General features: G+C 26.9%; 4 protein-coding genes across 6 annotated transcripts in view; all 4 read left to right on the top strand.

The window, feature by feature from the left end:
* LOC125870467 (pyruvate kinase 1, cytosolic-like) overlaps positions 1 to 15,590 on the top strand; it is a 222,699-nt gene that overhangs the window by 98,069 nt on the left and 109,040 nt on the right. The gene's annotated exons all lie outside the window — the stretch shown is intronic.
* LOC125870478 (uncharacterized) lies at positions 3,215 to 11,004 on the top strand. Its single transcript, XM_049550916.1, has 6 exons — positions 3,215 to 3,293; positions 3,407 to 3,473; positions 3,553 to 3,723; positions 3,807 to 3,867; positions 4,168 to 4,403; positions 10,839 to 11,004. Exons 1-5 carry the CDS (start codon positions 3,241 to 3,243, stop codon positions 4,365 to 4,367), a joined length of 552 nt encoding a protein of 183 aa, XP_049406873.1. The 5' UTR covers positions 3,215 to 3,240; the 3' UTR covers positions 4,368 to 4,403; positions 10,839 to 11,004.
* Positions 8,994 to 11,004, top strand: LOC125870477 (uncharacterized). The gene is made up of 6 exons (XM_049550915.1): positions 8,994 to 9,391; positions 9,644 to 9,725; positions 9,831 to 9,897; positions 9,981 to 10,151; positions 10,235 to 10,295; positions 10,603 to 11,004. Exons 1-6 carry the CDS (start codon positions 9,148 to 9,150, stop codon positions 10,779 to 10,781), a joined length of 804 nt encoding a protein of 267 aa, XP_049406872.1. The 5' UTR covers positions 8,994 to 9,147; the 3' UTR covers positions 10,782 to 11,004.
* On the top strand, positions 12,776 to 14,215 carry LOC125870044 (uncharacterized). Its single transcript, XM_049550411.1, has 5 exons — positions 12,776 to 12,862; positions 13,035 to 13,101; positions 13,306 to 13,491; positions 13,609 to 13,669; positions 14,085 to 14,215. The coding sequence occupies exons 1-5, from the start codon at positions 12,858 to 12,860 to the stop codon at positions 14,213 to 14,215; spliced, it is 450 nt and encodes a 149-aa protein (XP_049406368.1). The 5' UTR covers positions 12,776 to 12,857.

Here is a 15,590-nt window from a genome sequence, read left to right as displayed (position 1 = left end):
CTGATGGATTCATCATACCTAACTCTCCTTACCTTTTGATTATTTATTTTTAATTAAGACACTCAATTTAATTAAGACAAATAAAAATAAAAAGACCATTATTTTTAATTAAGACAAATAAAAATAAAAAGACCATTATATTATTATTTAAATTGCACATCGTCATCGAGCTAATGTTACTTATTCAATATTTGTCCTTATGCTATCTGATGGATTCATCATACCTAACTCTCCTTACCTTTTGATTATTTATTTTTAATTAAGACACTCAATTTAATTAAGACAAATAAAAATAAAAAGACCATTATTTTTAATTAAGACAAATAAAAATAAAAAGACCATTATATTATTATTTAAATTGCACATCGTCATCGAGCTAATGTTACTTATTCAATATTTGTCCTTATGCTATCTGATGGATTCATCATACCTAACTCCCCTTACCTTTTGATTATTTATTTTTAATTAAGACACTCAATTTATCATCGTAACGGTGACAATGTAATTAATTCAAAATACTCAAGTAGTAAAAAATGCAATCAATCAAAAAAGAAAAAGATCACTAGTATTTTTAATTATTTAAATTGCTCTATCAACTACTTTTCATTTAAAAATTATATATATATTTGACTCCATTATAAAGTAACTTTTGCTTGATGCAATAATTAAAATTCTATAGCATGTATAAACAAGAAAGAGTTGTATGAGAAAAAGTAAACTCCACTAATTTTCTTCATGAGACTCCAAGTCTCCGACTCCACTAATTTTAATTAAGAGTCCGTTTGGAAAGTCACCTGGTAATTAGAATTGGTGTAATTATTAGGGTAGTAATTATCAACGTAGTAATTATACAGTCTAGTAATTACACATGTCCTGTTTGAATGTCACAATGTAATTACAAATGTTGTGTTTGGATGTACAATTGCAATCATAAAATTCTATTAAATTTTAAAAATAAAAATTAATTATTTAAAATTTATACTAGACAAATAAGAAACTTTATAATAATATTAAATTAAATATTTAAGAGATATATATATATTTTTTAAAAATATATTACTTAATAAACATATGTTCTTAACTAATACTATGAAAAAATTATTGATTTATATTTTTTCAAATTAATATATTTCAATTGAATTGATCATAAAAACTAAAAGTATGAAGTTTCTACGAACACCGTGAAATGCATGTTTGATAAAAATATTAATATATAAATAATATGTCATAAATTATTAAATATTCGACAAAAAGATAATCTATCAAGTCTAATTAAAAAATGACTTACAACGTGAATTCAATATTACTAAAACAAATGAAACTGAAAATATAACATAAGTTATAAATTCAAAACAACAAAATTAACATAATACTCTTATAGAAAATTTCAACATAGCATACATAAAAATGATTTATTTATTATTTTTTTAAAAAAAAACGTAATTCTATAACCTTACTTAACAATAAATTCTATTTTAATTTGAAAACTAGAATACTAATAAAATTGTGCTAATGAGAAAATAGGCATGACATAAATAAATAGATAAGACGAAAAATTGCATAAAATCACGTGAAGTAAGATTGAGAACGAGAAGAAAATGTAATATAATAATATAAAATAAAAAATAAACTTCTAGATATTTTTAGAATAATAAAAATCAAAATAGAACTTAAAATAATATAAGTGAATTTTTTTTAAAAAAAAATAGAATTAAAAAAAAAAGAAAGTAATCAGCTGGTAATTATACCATGTAATTATCAGCAATTCACAACATTTGCATGTGTATTGGAGAGTGTAATTACCCCCTGCCAATTACACCAATTACCTGCTGACCAAGTAATTACACTGTCCAATCAAATATGACAGATAATGTAATTACACCAAATCCAATTACCAGGGTGTCCTTCCAAAGAGGCCCTAAATGTGAAAAACAAGAAAGATAATTTTATATGCAAGTTTAATTACAGTTGTAATATTCTATTTTATTGTCTAATGATGAATTATTTAGTAACCAATCAAACTTAGGATGGAGTATTAATTACTCAGAGATTTTGGATTCGAATTTTTTGGGGTATGAAGTTTCACTTGATACATAGCAGCGTCTTATCTGGGATTTTTCGACGTAAATTCGGATATAGTCAAGCTTCAAAGTGGATATCAAACATTGGGTGGAAAATTGAAAAAAATTATTTAGTATTTTTTAAAAAAATAACTTGTTTCCAACCAAATGAATTGAATCCTTTTAAGAATAAACTAAATTAGCAACTAGAAGAATGAATACATACATAGAACAACACTTCAACAAATATTAAATGGGTCGATTGTTTTAATTTTAATTACTCCCATTCAAAATGTTGTGTTCAATGTACAACTATAATTAAACTTGCATTTGTGTAAAAACATGATGAAGTATCAAGTATGTTTAAGATAACAATGTTGACCTAAGCTTTGTTGGTACTTTAACATAAGTAATATCGCCTCATAATTAAGGAATTTGTAGTTTTCAAGAAACAATTTATTTAGAATAAAATAGAAAAAAATAATTAATTTTATTTTAAATTTCTAAAATAATTTATGAGAACTATTTTTTAGAAACCACAGCTGATAATTTGATCTTTCTTCAGTACTTGATTAAATGTCAATATATACAACAGCAATCAAATACTCAGTATAATCTTATTTCCCACAAAATGAATTTGGAGAGAGTAGAATATACTTAGAGTGTACTTTCACTTTAGAGATAGAGAGATTATTTTTAAAACCTCGATTCATAAAAAAAAAAAAAAAAACCTTATTCGGAAGGATATAAAGAAGGAATGCAACACGGTTTTGGGGTCACCGACCCAACTTAAGCATACATAACATTGGAATTCTGATGAAACTTTATGCGTTAATGCTAGTATTATCAAAATGAAATGTACTGTTTGAAATTTAAAACCTTACGATAAATTAAAATTCGCTAAACAACTGAGTCAACATTTAATTTTACTTATAGATTTACTTGGAAAGTGGAAAGGCCCTATCATTTAATTATACATAATTAATAGACCTTTTTTTTTATCCCACTATATATATAGGATCACCATAGTTTTCTCAAAGTAGTCTTTTATCTATAAAAAACTTTCATCTAATTAATTTCAAGTATGGCAAGTAATCTAAAGTTGAAAAATATTTAATTATACATAATTCTGTTTTTTTGTATTAAAACAGTCTTCAAGAGACCTTATTGTGATCAGTTTATGAAGTTTTGCCTTGAAAGATTTGAAGTTGGACTATGGTCCTCTGCTATGGAGTTAGTATTAATTAAATTAATTTAATTATATTGTTTTTAATTAGTGTTTTAATTAATTGATTAATTAATCTAATTATTGTTACTTTTTAACTTTTCTTTTGTCCATATAATAGTCGAAACGTGGAACCAATTTTAGACAACATCATGATTGGCCTTCGAAAAAAATTGGTATTTGTGTGGGTAAGTGAATTTTTATTTAATTTACTTTAATTAAATTAAAATTGTATTATTCTTGAATTATTATTTATTTATTTTTTAGGATCAAGAAAAATGTATTGATAGTGGTTTTCCAACTGTGGAGAAGCAAAATAAGCCAATATTTTTGAAGCAATTGAAGAAAATATGGGAAAATAATTATTATGGTGGAAGATTTTCAGAATCTAACACACTTTTAATTGATGATGAACCCCATGTTGCTCTACTAAACCCTGTAAGTTTTAATTATTTTTCATTAATTTATTAATTAACAAGATGATTAGTGAGACTAATTGTTAATTGTTGTTTGATTTGCAGCCTAATACTGCTATTTTTCCTCCTGCTTACAAAGTTAAAAATAAGAGAGACACATTTCTAGGTAACAAACTTGTCCTTGATATTCATAGCTAATTGAATTTCAATTTTGTATCTGGCTAAGTTAGTGCAATAGGTGATATCTGATAATTGACTTTATTGATCAATTCTAATGAGTTGTTGTACATTAGCAGATTTAGCTCAAAAAAAATTATTTTCTATATTATAACTAGGTTCATGTTCAAAATTTTAAGTTTTATGCACTAATGATAAAGTTTGGCCTATAATGATATGTAAAGATTGTTTCTATCAAGCCTGATATGATAACTCGATAAAAAATTATTGTTTTCATTTTTTTTGTTAGATGCTAAGGGTGAAATGCATGAGTTTTTGGAGGGACTAGTTGATGCTGATGATGTTCCAACGTACGTTAAAGGACATCAATTTGGACAACCTGCGATAACAAATACTCACAAGGATTGGGATTATTATGCTAAGATAATTCGCGATGCGGAAGATCCTAGCTTTGGTTGTTCTGATTACGAATCTGAGTACTCTGATTAAGGACTTTAATTTCTAGTATTATGTTCTATGAAGAAGGTTAATGGTTTTTCCCAGAACATTAAGTAAATCTTTTCTTAGTAATTGTGTACTTATGATGTTTTGGTGTGGTCTTATGTTTTTTTGCATGTTGCAAGTCTTTTGGGACTTTATTTGTCTATGGGTTGTTAATAATATTACTATGTTTTGATAATGTTTCTATCATTTATGTTCATATTGTCAATGGTCTTTAATGCTTTTTCCTATGTTTCATATTCATTATATAACCCTTCGTTTCATTTTACTTGTTCATTTTAATTAATCAAAAGAATGTTGCTATATTTTTTCGTTACTATCTTTTGTATTAGAAAACTATTATTTCAAAATCACTAATAAAGTTTGAAGAATATTCTTAGCAATTTAGTTGGTTGTCTATTACATGAACTTTTATTTTGTTGGTGAAAATTCGGTTTTCCACCTAACAGTCTACCTCCTCCAATTCCCCTCCCCCTACTCCCAATTTAATTTTCTTTTAATAATAAGGTTAGCTAGTTTGGTAAAACACCCCTGATTAAAGTTTTATTAAAAAGTATGTCATTTCAAAACGGTTCAAGTAATATAAAAGAGTGAGAGTATGATTATATATTCTATTCATTGAGTGCTTTTAGTTAATTTATATATTACGCTTGTTTCAAATTATTTATCGTGATTTATGAAGATAATACTGTCAAATTATTATTTTTATTTTAAAAGTCAAAGATACAATTAATTGTTAGTCTCCCTTTTCACTTTTAGTAGGAATTGTTCTTAAAAGTCTACTAAAATCTTCAATTTTATATGGAGTGATGACACATAAACAGATAAATATTTTAATTAATGAATACAAATTATATTTTAACAAAGGGTATATATTATAACAATAATATATTCCGTGGAATCTTAATAAAAGGTAAGACTGTCTAAATCTCTAATAATTAAACGTGTAAAAGAAAAACAAGACAAATAATTTAAGACAGAGTAAAAGAAAAGCCATCCGACCCCTTGATAAACTCTGGCTCCTCGAAAATCGAAAAGGCTCCTTAATTGATGATGGGATGTTGCTCTGCTAAACCCTGTAAGTTTAAATTATTTTGCATTAATTTATTGATTAACAAGATGATTAGTGAGACTAATTATTATTATTATTTTTTTATTTGCAGCCTAATACTGCTATTTTCCCTCTTACCTACAAAGTTAAAAATAGGGGAGACACATTTCTAGGTAACTAACTTATCTTTGATATTCATGACTATAATCAAATTTCAATTTTGTATCAGTAAAGGTGGCTGAGTTAGTGCATCAGATTTTGCGCGTAAGTACGTACTTTCTCAAAGAATAAATAAATAGTCATTTTTTTGCATAACTACATACCTTCTAGCAACTAGTTGATGTGAATATAGTAATACATACCAGCTCTTTCTATCAAGCCTGATATGATAAAACCTAGAAAATAACGTAAATACATATCTTGTATATTTAATTATTTTTTTGATATGTTCGAATGACGAAATGCAAGGGTTTCTAGAAGGACTTGTTGATGCTGATGATGTTCCTATTTACGTTAATGGACATTTATTTGGACAATCTGCGATAACAAATTCTCATAATCATTGGGATTACTATGCTAAGATAGTTCGTGCTCATGCAGTATAACCTGGATTTGGCTGTCCTGATTATGAATCTGATTATTACACTTATTAGGACTCTAATTACTATTATATTCTATGAAAAAGGTTAATGGTTTTCTTAGAACTTTAAGTAATTCTCTAGTTAGTTGTTGGTACTTCTTTTTGATGTTTTAGTGTGGTCTTATGTTTTTTTTTTTTTGCATGTTGCAAGTCTTTTGTGACTTTAATTGTCTATGGGTTATTAATGATATATATATAACTATGTTTTGCTAATGTTGTGTGAAGAGACCACAAATTCACGTGTCTTATATTTTTGCTTCTAAATTCGTCAGAGTATATTATTTGCGAGCTAGGTGAATTTAGATTTGCACAAAGTAGAACCTGTTTTTATAAATGACAGTTTCAATTACAAAAAGAATTATATTCTCGAAATAAAAACTTCAAAATCTCTGATTAATAATAAAAAAATCTCAATCATCCTACTATAATTTAATTCATATCGATCTTGCAACTTGCAAAAACACAAGACCCCACCATTACATCAAAAAGTACTACTAATAAGAAATTATTGTGAAATAAAGTGAGATAACCATGTTAACTGCACTTGGTGTCCAAGTTTTTTCTTCCACACTAACAATAGTAATAATAGCTAAATAATTGACTTATATATAGCTAGTTAATTGACTTCTACTCTCTCCATCTCAATCTATTTATGTGACACATTTCAGATTTTGAATTTCAATTAAGTCTATTTTTTATCATAAATTTTTCATATCTTTTAAATATTTTTAATTGTCAATTATTGTGAAAATTTCATACCCAAATTTTAAGTTAAATTTAAATTGTCACGTAAATTGGGACATACAGAATTTGGATAGTTAAATATTGAATTATATGTTAATGTAATTTATGTTCAAAAATTAACTAGGAATGGATCGTATTGGTTATTTTGATTACAATTAAGGAAAATTATGCTTTAATTACAATAGTTATAGCCCACTTTTTATTTACACCCAAAATAAAATTTAGGTTTGATTTTTTCAAATTTTCCCTTTATGTGATGTCCGTACCTCACTTTTATTGATGCAATGGTGACAGAACAAATTAATTTAAAACTCTCAAGTAGAAAAATTCAATCATATAAAAATAAAAATAAAAAGACTAATAAGTACTATCGACTACTTTTCTTTCAAAAAGAAGGAGGTATATTTGACCCCATTATAAAGTACTTTGATAGATGGAATAATTAAAATTATCTAGCACTGTAAAAATAAAAAATTGTGGAGCCAGTAATGGCAGTGAGTTCGTTCAAATTTAATAAATTTTGCTTAAATAATATATTTATATTAATAAATTTATTAAATTTTAAACTTAATAATTATCACTTAAACTTGTTGTAACATTTAAAATTCATAAAATTAAAATCATAATTTTGCATCGGACTTAATTATAAAGTAACTCCACTAATTTTCTTGCTAAATGTGAAAAAACAAGAAGGACCACTGGAAAAAGAAAAGAAAAAAACACTGAGAAGAAAAGGAAAAAGAATAGAACTTCGACTAATAAAGAAGTATTTTGTAATAATATCTAAATATAATATAATTAGGAGAAAAGTATTGAAAATCACCTCTAAATTTTGATGTAAATTATTAGTTTTATTTTTGAATTATTGATGGTCTTAAAAATACCCCTCTATTTGATTAACTAAACTTAGATACACCCTCAATTTGTCCCGTGAATAACATGTGATCTCAAACTCTCGTAGGAGCATGAGACTCTTAATAAAAAAAAGTAGAGAAAGTGTTGAAAACATTCTTAAACTTGACAAGAAATTAGGGGTGTATTTCACTCATTATATCGAGAATGTATTTAAGTTCAGTTAGTCAAATAAAGAAGTGTTTCTAAAACTGTCTATAGATCAAAGATGAAATTAATAATTCACACCGAGTTTAGAAATATTTCCAGTACTTCTCTCTTAAATTAATGTATATCATTCAATTAAAAGATGACATATGGATTATTAAAATAAAAAAATTCTCTCATCTTGTCATATTAAGTTCATTGACGGAAGGGATAAAAATAAAGAAGCACAACGTTAACTAATGAAACTAGAGAGGAATTTTTAACCATTTTCTTTAAATAATTTGAGATAAGTATTTTTTTTTAAACCATGACAAATATTTTGAAATATTATACTTCTTTCGTTCCTTTTTATATGTCATTAATACTATAAATAGTTGGTCCATAATACTTGTCATTTCTTAAAATTGATACATAAATTACAATATTCTTCCTATTATATCTTTAATAGTTAATTAATCTAGGAAAACTAATAAGTAATTAATGTTCATTGTAATTACTTCATACATTGATTAATTACTCTCACCATTGCATTACTTTATAAAATCTGATTTTGAAAAAGAAATCTTAACAAACAAACTAAAAATGAAAGATGGATTTATTTATCATTTATTGAAAAGTTGACTTCAAAAAAACGTTAAATAAGGGTAGAATTGTTAACTTGCTTAGTTTTTAATAGGGATAAGGGTGTGAAAAATACCCCCAACTTTGGTCGGATTTGTTGTTGCGATACTAAACTTTCATAAGGACCTATTACCTCCTTAGACTATTTAATATCATATTTTTTTACCCCCTGAACTATTTAATAGTGTATTTTAAAGGTATATATGTGTCCACGTGGACATATTACTATATATAATTTTGCATTATTTTTTATGTCCACGTGTGCAAATATATATGTTTATAATACGGTATTAAATAGTCTAGGGAGGTAATAGGTCCTCATGAAAGTTTAGTATCGCAACAGCAAAATCGACCAAAGTTGGGTGTTTTTCAGACCCTTATCCCTTTTTAATACAAGTGAAATCTAAAAAGATAGAGATATAAAAATGAATTTTTAAAGATGTTACACTGATTTGATCTCCTCTTTTTTTTCATTTGATTAAATGAGAATACCACTTACCAAAAATCCAGCTTAACTATACATAATTTTAGTTTTTTTTACCATTAATTAATAAACCTTTTTATGCCACTATATATATTTTATAGGATCATATCACTCATTTGTGTCCATACAATCCTTTATCTCTAAATTTTTCTTCAAATTAATTTCAAGTATGACAAGTAATCTGAAGTTGAAAAATGTTGTGGTTGATTCTGATAAAGATAATAGTGATCATGAAGATGAAAAAGTTACTAAAAAATTAGAATTGGATCTTCCTTTGGAGAAATTGAACCTTGGTCCTAAAAAAAAACTTCTTGTGCTTAATCTTGGTGGGGTACTAGTCGATAGGGTGCATCGCCGCAACGAGTCTACGGTGCGGAGATACACCCCAGACCTTGCTCACGGCAATTTCCTAGGTTAGTATGTTTACGTGTGTCCGCGTTTTTATTATTTCTGATATGATGTTTAGTACTAATATTTGGATCAAGATGAAAAATCACAATTTTATTATTTCTGATCTGATGTTGTTTTAAGTCACGTTGTTCAAGATTCATGGATTGATTTCTATCCCAGGATGATGTGTTTCAAATCATAAAGTTTGATTTTTTTTATTATGTTATAAGTTAAACATAATTATAATTTTTTTTTGTTTTTTTGTATTAGAACAGTCTTCAAGAGACCTTATTGTGATCAATTTATGAAGTTTTGCCTTGAAAGATTTGAAGTTGGACTATGGTCCTCTGCTATGGAGTTAGTATTAATTAAATTAATATAATTTTATTTTTTAATTAGTGAATTATTAATTGATTAATTAATCTAATTTACTTTTTAACTTTTCTTTTGTCCATATGATAGTCGAAACGTGGAACCAATTTTAGACAACATCATGATTGGCCTTCGAAAAAAATTGGTATTTGTATGGGTAAGCCATTTTTTATTTAATTTAGTTTAATTAATTAAATTAAAATTGTATTATTCTTGATTTTTTTTAATTTTTTTTTTTAGGATCAAGAAAAATGTATTGATAGTGGCTTTCCAACTGTGGAGAAGCAAAATAAGCCAATATTTTTGAAGCAATTGAAGAAAATATGGGAAAATAATTATTATGGTGGAAGATTTTCAGAATCTAACACACTTTTAATTGATGATGAACCCCATGTTGCTCTACTAAACCCTGTAAGTTTTAATTATTTTTCATTAATTTATTAATTAACAAGATGATTAGGGAGACTAATTGTGAATTGTTGTTTGATTTGCAGCCTAATACTGCTGTTTTTCCTCCTGCTTACAAAGTTAAAAATAAGAGAGACACATTTCTAGGTAACAAACTTGTCCTTGATATTCATAGCTAATAGAATTTCAATTTTGTACCTGGCTGAGTTAGTGCAATATGTGGTATCTGATAATTGACTTTAGGGATCTAATTCTAATGAGTTGTTGTACATTAGCGGATTTACCTAGCTCAAAAATAAAATAAAATTCTATATAATAACTAGGTTCATGTTCAAAATTCTAAGTTTTATGCACTGATGATAAAGTTTGGCCTACAATGATATGTAAAGTTTGTTTCTATCAATCCTGATATGATAACTTGATAAAAAATTATTGTTTTCATTTTTTTTGTTAGATTCTAAGGGTGAAATGCATGAGTTTTTGGAGGGACTAGTTGATGTTGATGATGTTCCAACGTACGTTAAAGGACATCAATTTGGACAACCTGCGATAACAAATACTCACAAGGATTGGGATTATTATGCTAAGATAATTCGCGCTGCGAAAGATCCTAGCTTTGGTTGTTCTGATTAAGAATCTGAGTACTTTGATTAAGGACTTTAATTACTAGTATTATGTTCTATGAAGAAGGTTAATGGTTTTTCCCAGAACATTAAGTAAATCTTTTCTTAGTAATTGTGTACTTATGATGTTTTGGTGTTTGTCTTATGTTTTTTGCATGTTGCAAGTCTTTTGGGACTTTATTTGTCTATGGGTTGTTAATGATATTACTATGTTTTGATAATGTTTCTATCATCTTATGTTCATATTGTCAATGATCTTTTATGCTTTTTCCAATGTTTTATATTTATTATATAACCCTTCGTTTCAGTTTACTTGGTCATTTTAATAAATCAGAAGAGTTTTGCTATATTTTTTCGTTACTATCTTTTGTATTAGAAAACTATTATTTCAAAATATCACTAATAAAGTTTGAAGAATATTCTTAGCAATTTAGTTGGTTGTCTATTACATAAACTTTTACTTTGTTGGTGAGAATTCGATTTTCCACCTAACAGTCTACCTCCTCCATTTCCCCTTCCCCTACTCCCAATTTAATTTTCTTTTAAAAATATAAGGTTAGCTAGTTTGGTAAAAACACTTCTGATTAAAGTTTTATTAAAAAGCATGTCATTTCAAAACGGGTCAAGTAATATAAAAAAACGAGAGTACGATTATACATTCTATTCATTGAGTGCTTTTAGTTAATTCGTATATTACGCTTGTTTCAAATTATTTGTCATGGTTTTTGAAGATAATACTGTCAAAAAAATAATTATTTTAGAGGTCAAAGATACAATTAATTGTTAGTCTCCCTTTTCACTTTTAGTAGGAATTGTTCTTAAAAGTCTACTAAAATCATCAATTATATATATGGAGTGATGACACATAAACAAATAAATATTTTAATTAATGAATACAAATTATATTTTAACAAAGGGTATATATTATAGCAACAATATATTCCGTGAAATCTTAATAAAATATAAAATTATCTAAATCTCTAATAATTAAATATGTAAAAGAAAAACAAGATAGATAATTTGAGACGGAAGAGTGAAAGAAAAGCCATCTGACCCCTTGATAAACTCTTGCTCCTCGAAAATTGAAAAGGCTCCTTAATTTAATTAAAGAATTTGAAGGGTTTAATTTCCTCTATTATTAATTAAAAATAAACCATAATACCACTTTAAATATAAAATCACCAAGGTTTATTTTCCAACAAACTATCACTTATAAAGTCTTTTTATTTTCTTCAAAATTCAACAATGGCTCGAAAAATTCCCAACTTTAAATTGAAGAATGTATTTTCTTATAATGATAAATATAGTGATGATGAAGATGATAAAAATAAAAATAAAATTAGTGGAAAATTAGAGTTGTACCTTCCGCTAGATAAGTTGAACCTTGGTCCAAAGAAGAAACTCCTTGTGCTTAATCTTGGCGGTTTATTGGTTCATAGGGTTCACCGACAAAACCGGTTCAGTGTTCAAACCTATAAACCGGATTTGGTTTGTGGAAATTTCACAGGTTTGTCTCAATTTATGTGACGTTGTTTGAATTACAGAGACTCGAACTGATCATTTGAATTGTTAATTAATATGTCTTATATAATTGTGTTTGAATTTATGTGTAAAATTTAGAATTTGATTCTTCAAATCTGAACTATGGCACATAATTGAGATTTGAGGGGGAGGGGATTATACTTTAATTTATTGTTTAGTGGAATTATGGTAAGTACTACATAATTTATTTATTTTTAGTACAAGTAGCTACTGAATTTTATTTGACATTATTGTTGTTTGATCGATTTTATTAATGATGTTTTTGCTTCTGTTCAATGCATAATAATAATGAAGCTAACTTTGATTTGTTGATCCAGGATTTTGTGTATATCACCATAATAATAAAGTGGTATGATTAGTAACATGTTAAATAAGTGTAATCTATTATGACATAAAATAAGATTTCTTCATAATTTTTTTGTTATTGTTTGTTCAATTTATGTTATATGATGTCTACTTCAATGCAGTTTTCAAGAGGCCTTTTTGTGACCAATTCTTGAAGTTTTGCCTTGAAAGATTTGAAGTTGGTATATGGTCTTCTGCCATGGAGTTAGTATTTCCCTAATTAAATTTGCTTAAATATTTTCGATTGAGTCGACGGTTTATCATAAATGTTTGTGTATACTGTACTCTCCTTAAATCTCACTAATGAGATTATTTTGAGTATGTTATGTTGTTATTGTTATTATAATCGATTGAAACTATATTTTTATTATTATAGGAGAAACATGGATGCTATTTTAGATAACATTATGGTTGGTCTTCGAAGAAAGTTGTTATTTGTTTGGGTAAGTATCTTTAATTTAATCTAAGCTAAGAACTAATTTTGCTTAATTATTGAGGTTAAATTTGTTTAAAGAAACAATATACTTAATTATAAAAGTTTTGCCCCTATTAGTGATGATGAACAATGATATATCAATGAGAAGTTAATTCGAAAACTTCTAATATTTTTTAATGAAAATAGTAACAATTCAAATTTTTTTTTGTAGGATCAAGAAAAATGTATTGATAGTGGATTTAAGTGCTTGGAGAAAAAAGAAAAGCCCATATTCTTGAAGCAAATGAAAAAAATATGGGAAAATAAGTATAATCTTCTTCCTTTTCGTAGTGGAAAATTTTCAGAATCCAACACACTTATGATTGATGATGAGCCACATACTGCTCTAATAAATCCTGTAAGGTTTTCGTAATTTATTTTATAATGACGATGTATATTATTTAAACTCGTACATAATATATAGAAATTGGTTTACTGAGACTAATTTATATTTCTTGTTTGATTTTATTTGCAGCCTAATACTGCTATTTTTCCTCCTGTTTTCAAAGTAGGAAATGGCAAAGACACATTTCTTGGTAACAAATTGTTTATTCTAATAATAAATCCTTGATATTCACTAATTGATATACATTAAGGGTGTGTTTAGTATAATGGTGGAAAAATTAAATATCAAATTTAAATTTTCTCTTGTAATAGGTCAAAGTATCTTGGAAAACATTTTATCTAGGAAATGAATTTCTTATAATCACGAAAACGATGTATTTAGAGAGAGTAGGGAAACAAACTTCAATAAATTGCATTCCAAACTCCTCATTGTATGTTCCTCATTCGTCAGTTGCTCTCGATATCTGTCTAGATTATATTTGAACCTATCATTTTCATTCATAACAAACACACACCTAATCGTAGGTTAATCATAGTAAATCGATTAATGTACTTTTTTTCCACTGTCAATGTATATAATAAGTTCGATTTGATTTGTTTATGTAGGTCCCAAGGGTGATTTACAGAAGTTTCTAGATGGTCTTGTTGATGCAAATGATGTTCCAACGTACGTTGAAGAACATTCCTTGATTGGACAACCTGCCATAACAACTTCTCATCCTGATTGGAATTACTAAGATTATTATACGTTTTGTTGGCATAAAAAAAGAGATTTTGTAGAAATTATATGGAATATTATTATTATGTTACTGTTTTAGTTACTTAATTTCACAATATCAATGATATTAAGTACTATGTTTTACTATGTTCAACTCTAAGTATTTCTCAAAAAAAAAAAAAAATCTTTAAGTATTTCTCAATCTCATCATGTCGGATTGCCTAAACTCAGATATGTATTTGTTTTACTATGTTCAACTCTAACACTCTATTTGGATTATTGTTACCCATTGTATTGTATTGTATCGTTATTATACCTACAACGTTTGTTTTGATTGTTACTTAAAATGTATTGTATTGTATTGTATTGTTAAATTTTGTTGTTACGTAACAATGAAAACCCTATTTTATGGAATAATCGATTTGGTGTTTTCCCATTATTACTTAATTTCTTTTTCCAATTATATCTTTACATAATATTTCAAAATACAATTTTACCCTTTACCTTATATTATTTAATTCTAGTCAAACCTCTTACCCTAGAATAATTAAGGATATTTTAGTAAATTTATAAATTACAATACAGTACGATCAGGGGCGGACTCACGTGTTGCCTAGGGGGTTCACCCGAACCCCCTCAAAAAAAAATTACACTGTATATATAAGGTGAATTTTCTGAATTTATGTGGATATATATATTTTGAACCCCTTCAATGACAAGGCTCCCTTCAAAGTTAAGCCTGACGTCCAGGGATCGAATCCCTGGGTTAGCATTTTATTTTTTAGTTTTTTTACTTTCAGTTTTATTTTTTTGTTCCATTTTCGATTTTAATGTTTTTTTTTTTTTTAATAAAACGTGCTAAAATGCGGTGTTAAACCCAAAAAATTCAAGGGTCCCAACTCCCATACTCCCATTCCTAAAAGCTAATAACTTTTTCACTTTTCAAATCCCTAAATCACTTTCTTGTTCTTCCCCAACTCAAAACTCAAATATTAAAATCATCTCCCATAATATTCTATTGTTGATTGTTTCATACTTCATACTTCATGCTTGAATCTCACATTCAATTCGAAATGAAAAATCAAAACTCATGCTTATTGCTTAAAAGGTAAAAGCCTTTTTCAAGCAATGAAATCTCGTCGAATAGTATTGTAAACGTGCTTGAGAAGTATTAGCACTGACCTCTTTTTTGAGTTTGTAGTTAGCACTCTAGTCCTAGAGTGAGACATTACGAAGTGCTAATTTTTTTTTGTTCTAGTTAGCTCCATTTTTTGCTCTACTTAGCATCCTAGTTCTAGATTGACATATTGTAAAGGACTAACTTTTTGTTTCACTGTAATCACTCATGTTAGTTTTGGATTTCTTGCAACGAAACTAACTTTTTGTACGTATAA

Source organism: Solanum stenotomum, chromosome 7 (assembly GCF_019186545.1).
Source record: "Solanum stenotomum isolate F172 chromosome 7, ASM1918654v1, whole genome shotgun sequence".
Classification (NCBI taxonomy): Eukaryota; Viridiplantae; Streptophyta; class Magnoliopsida; order Solanales; family Solanaceae; genus Solanum; species Solanum stenotomum.
This window is presented reverse-complemented; position numbering and strand designations above follow the sequence as displayed.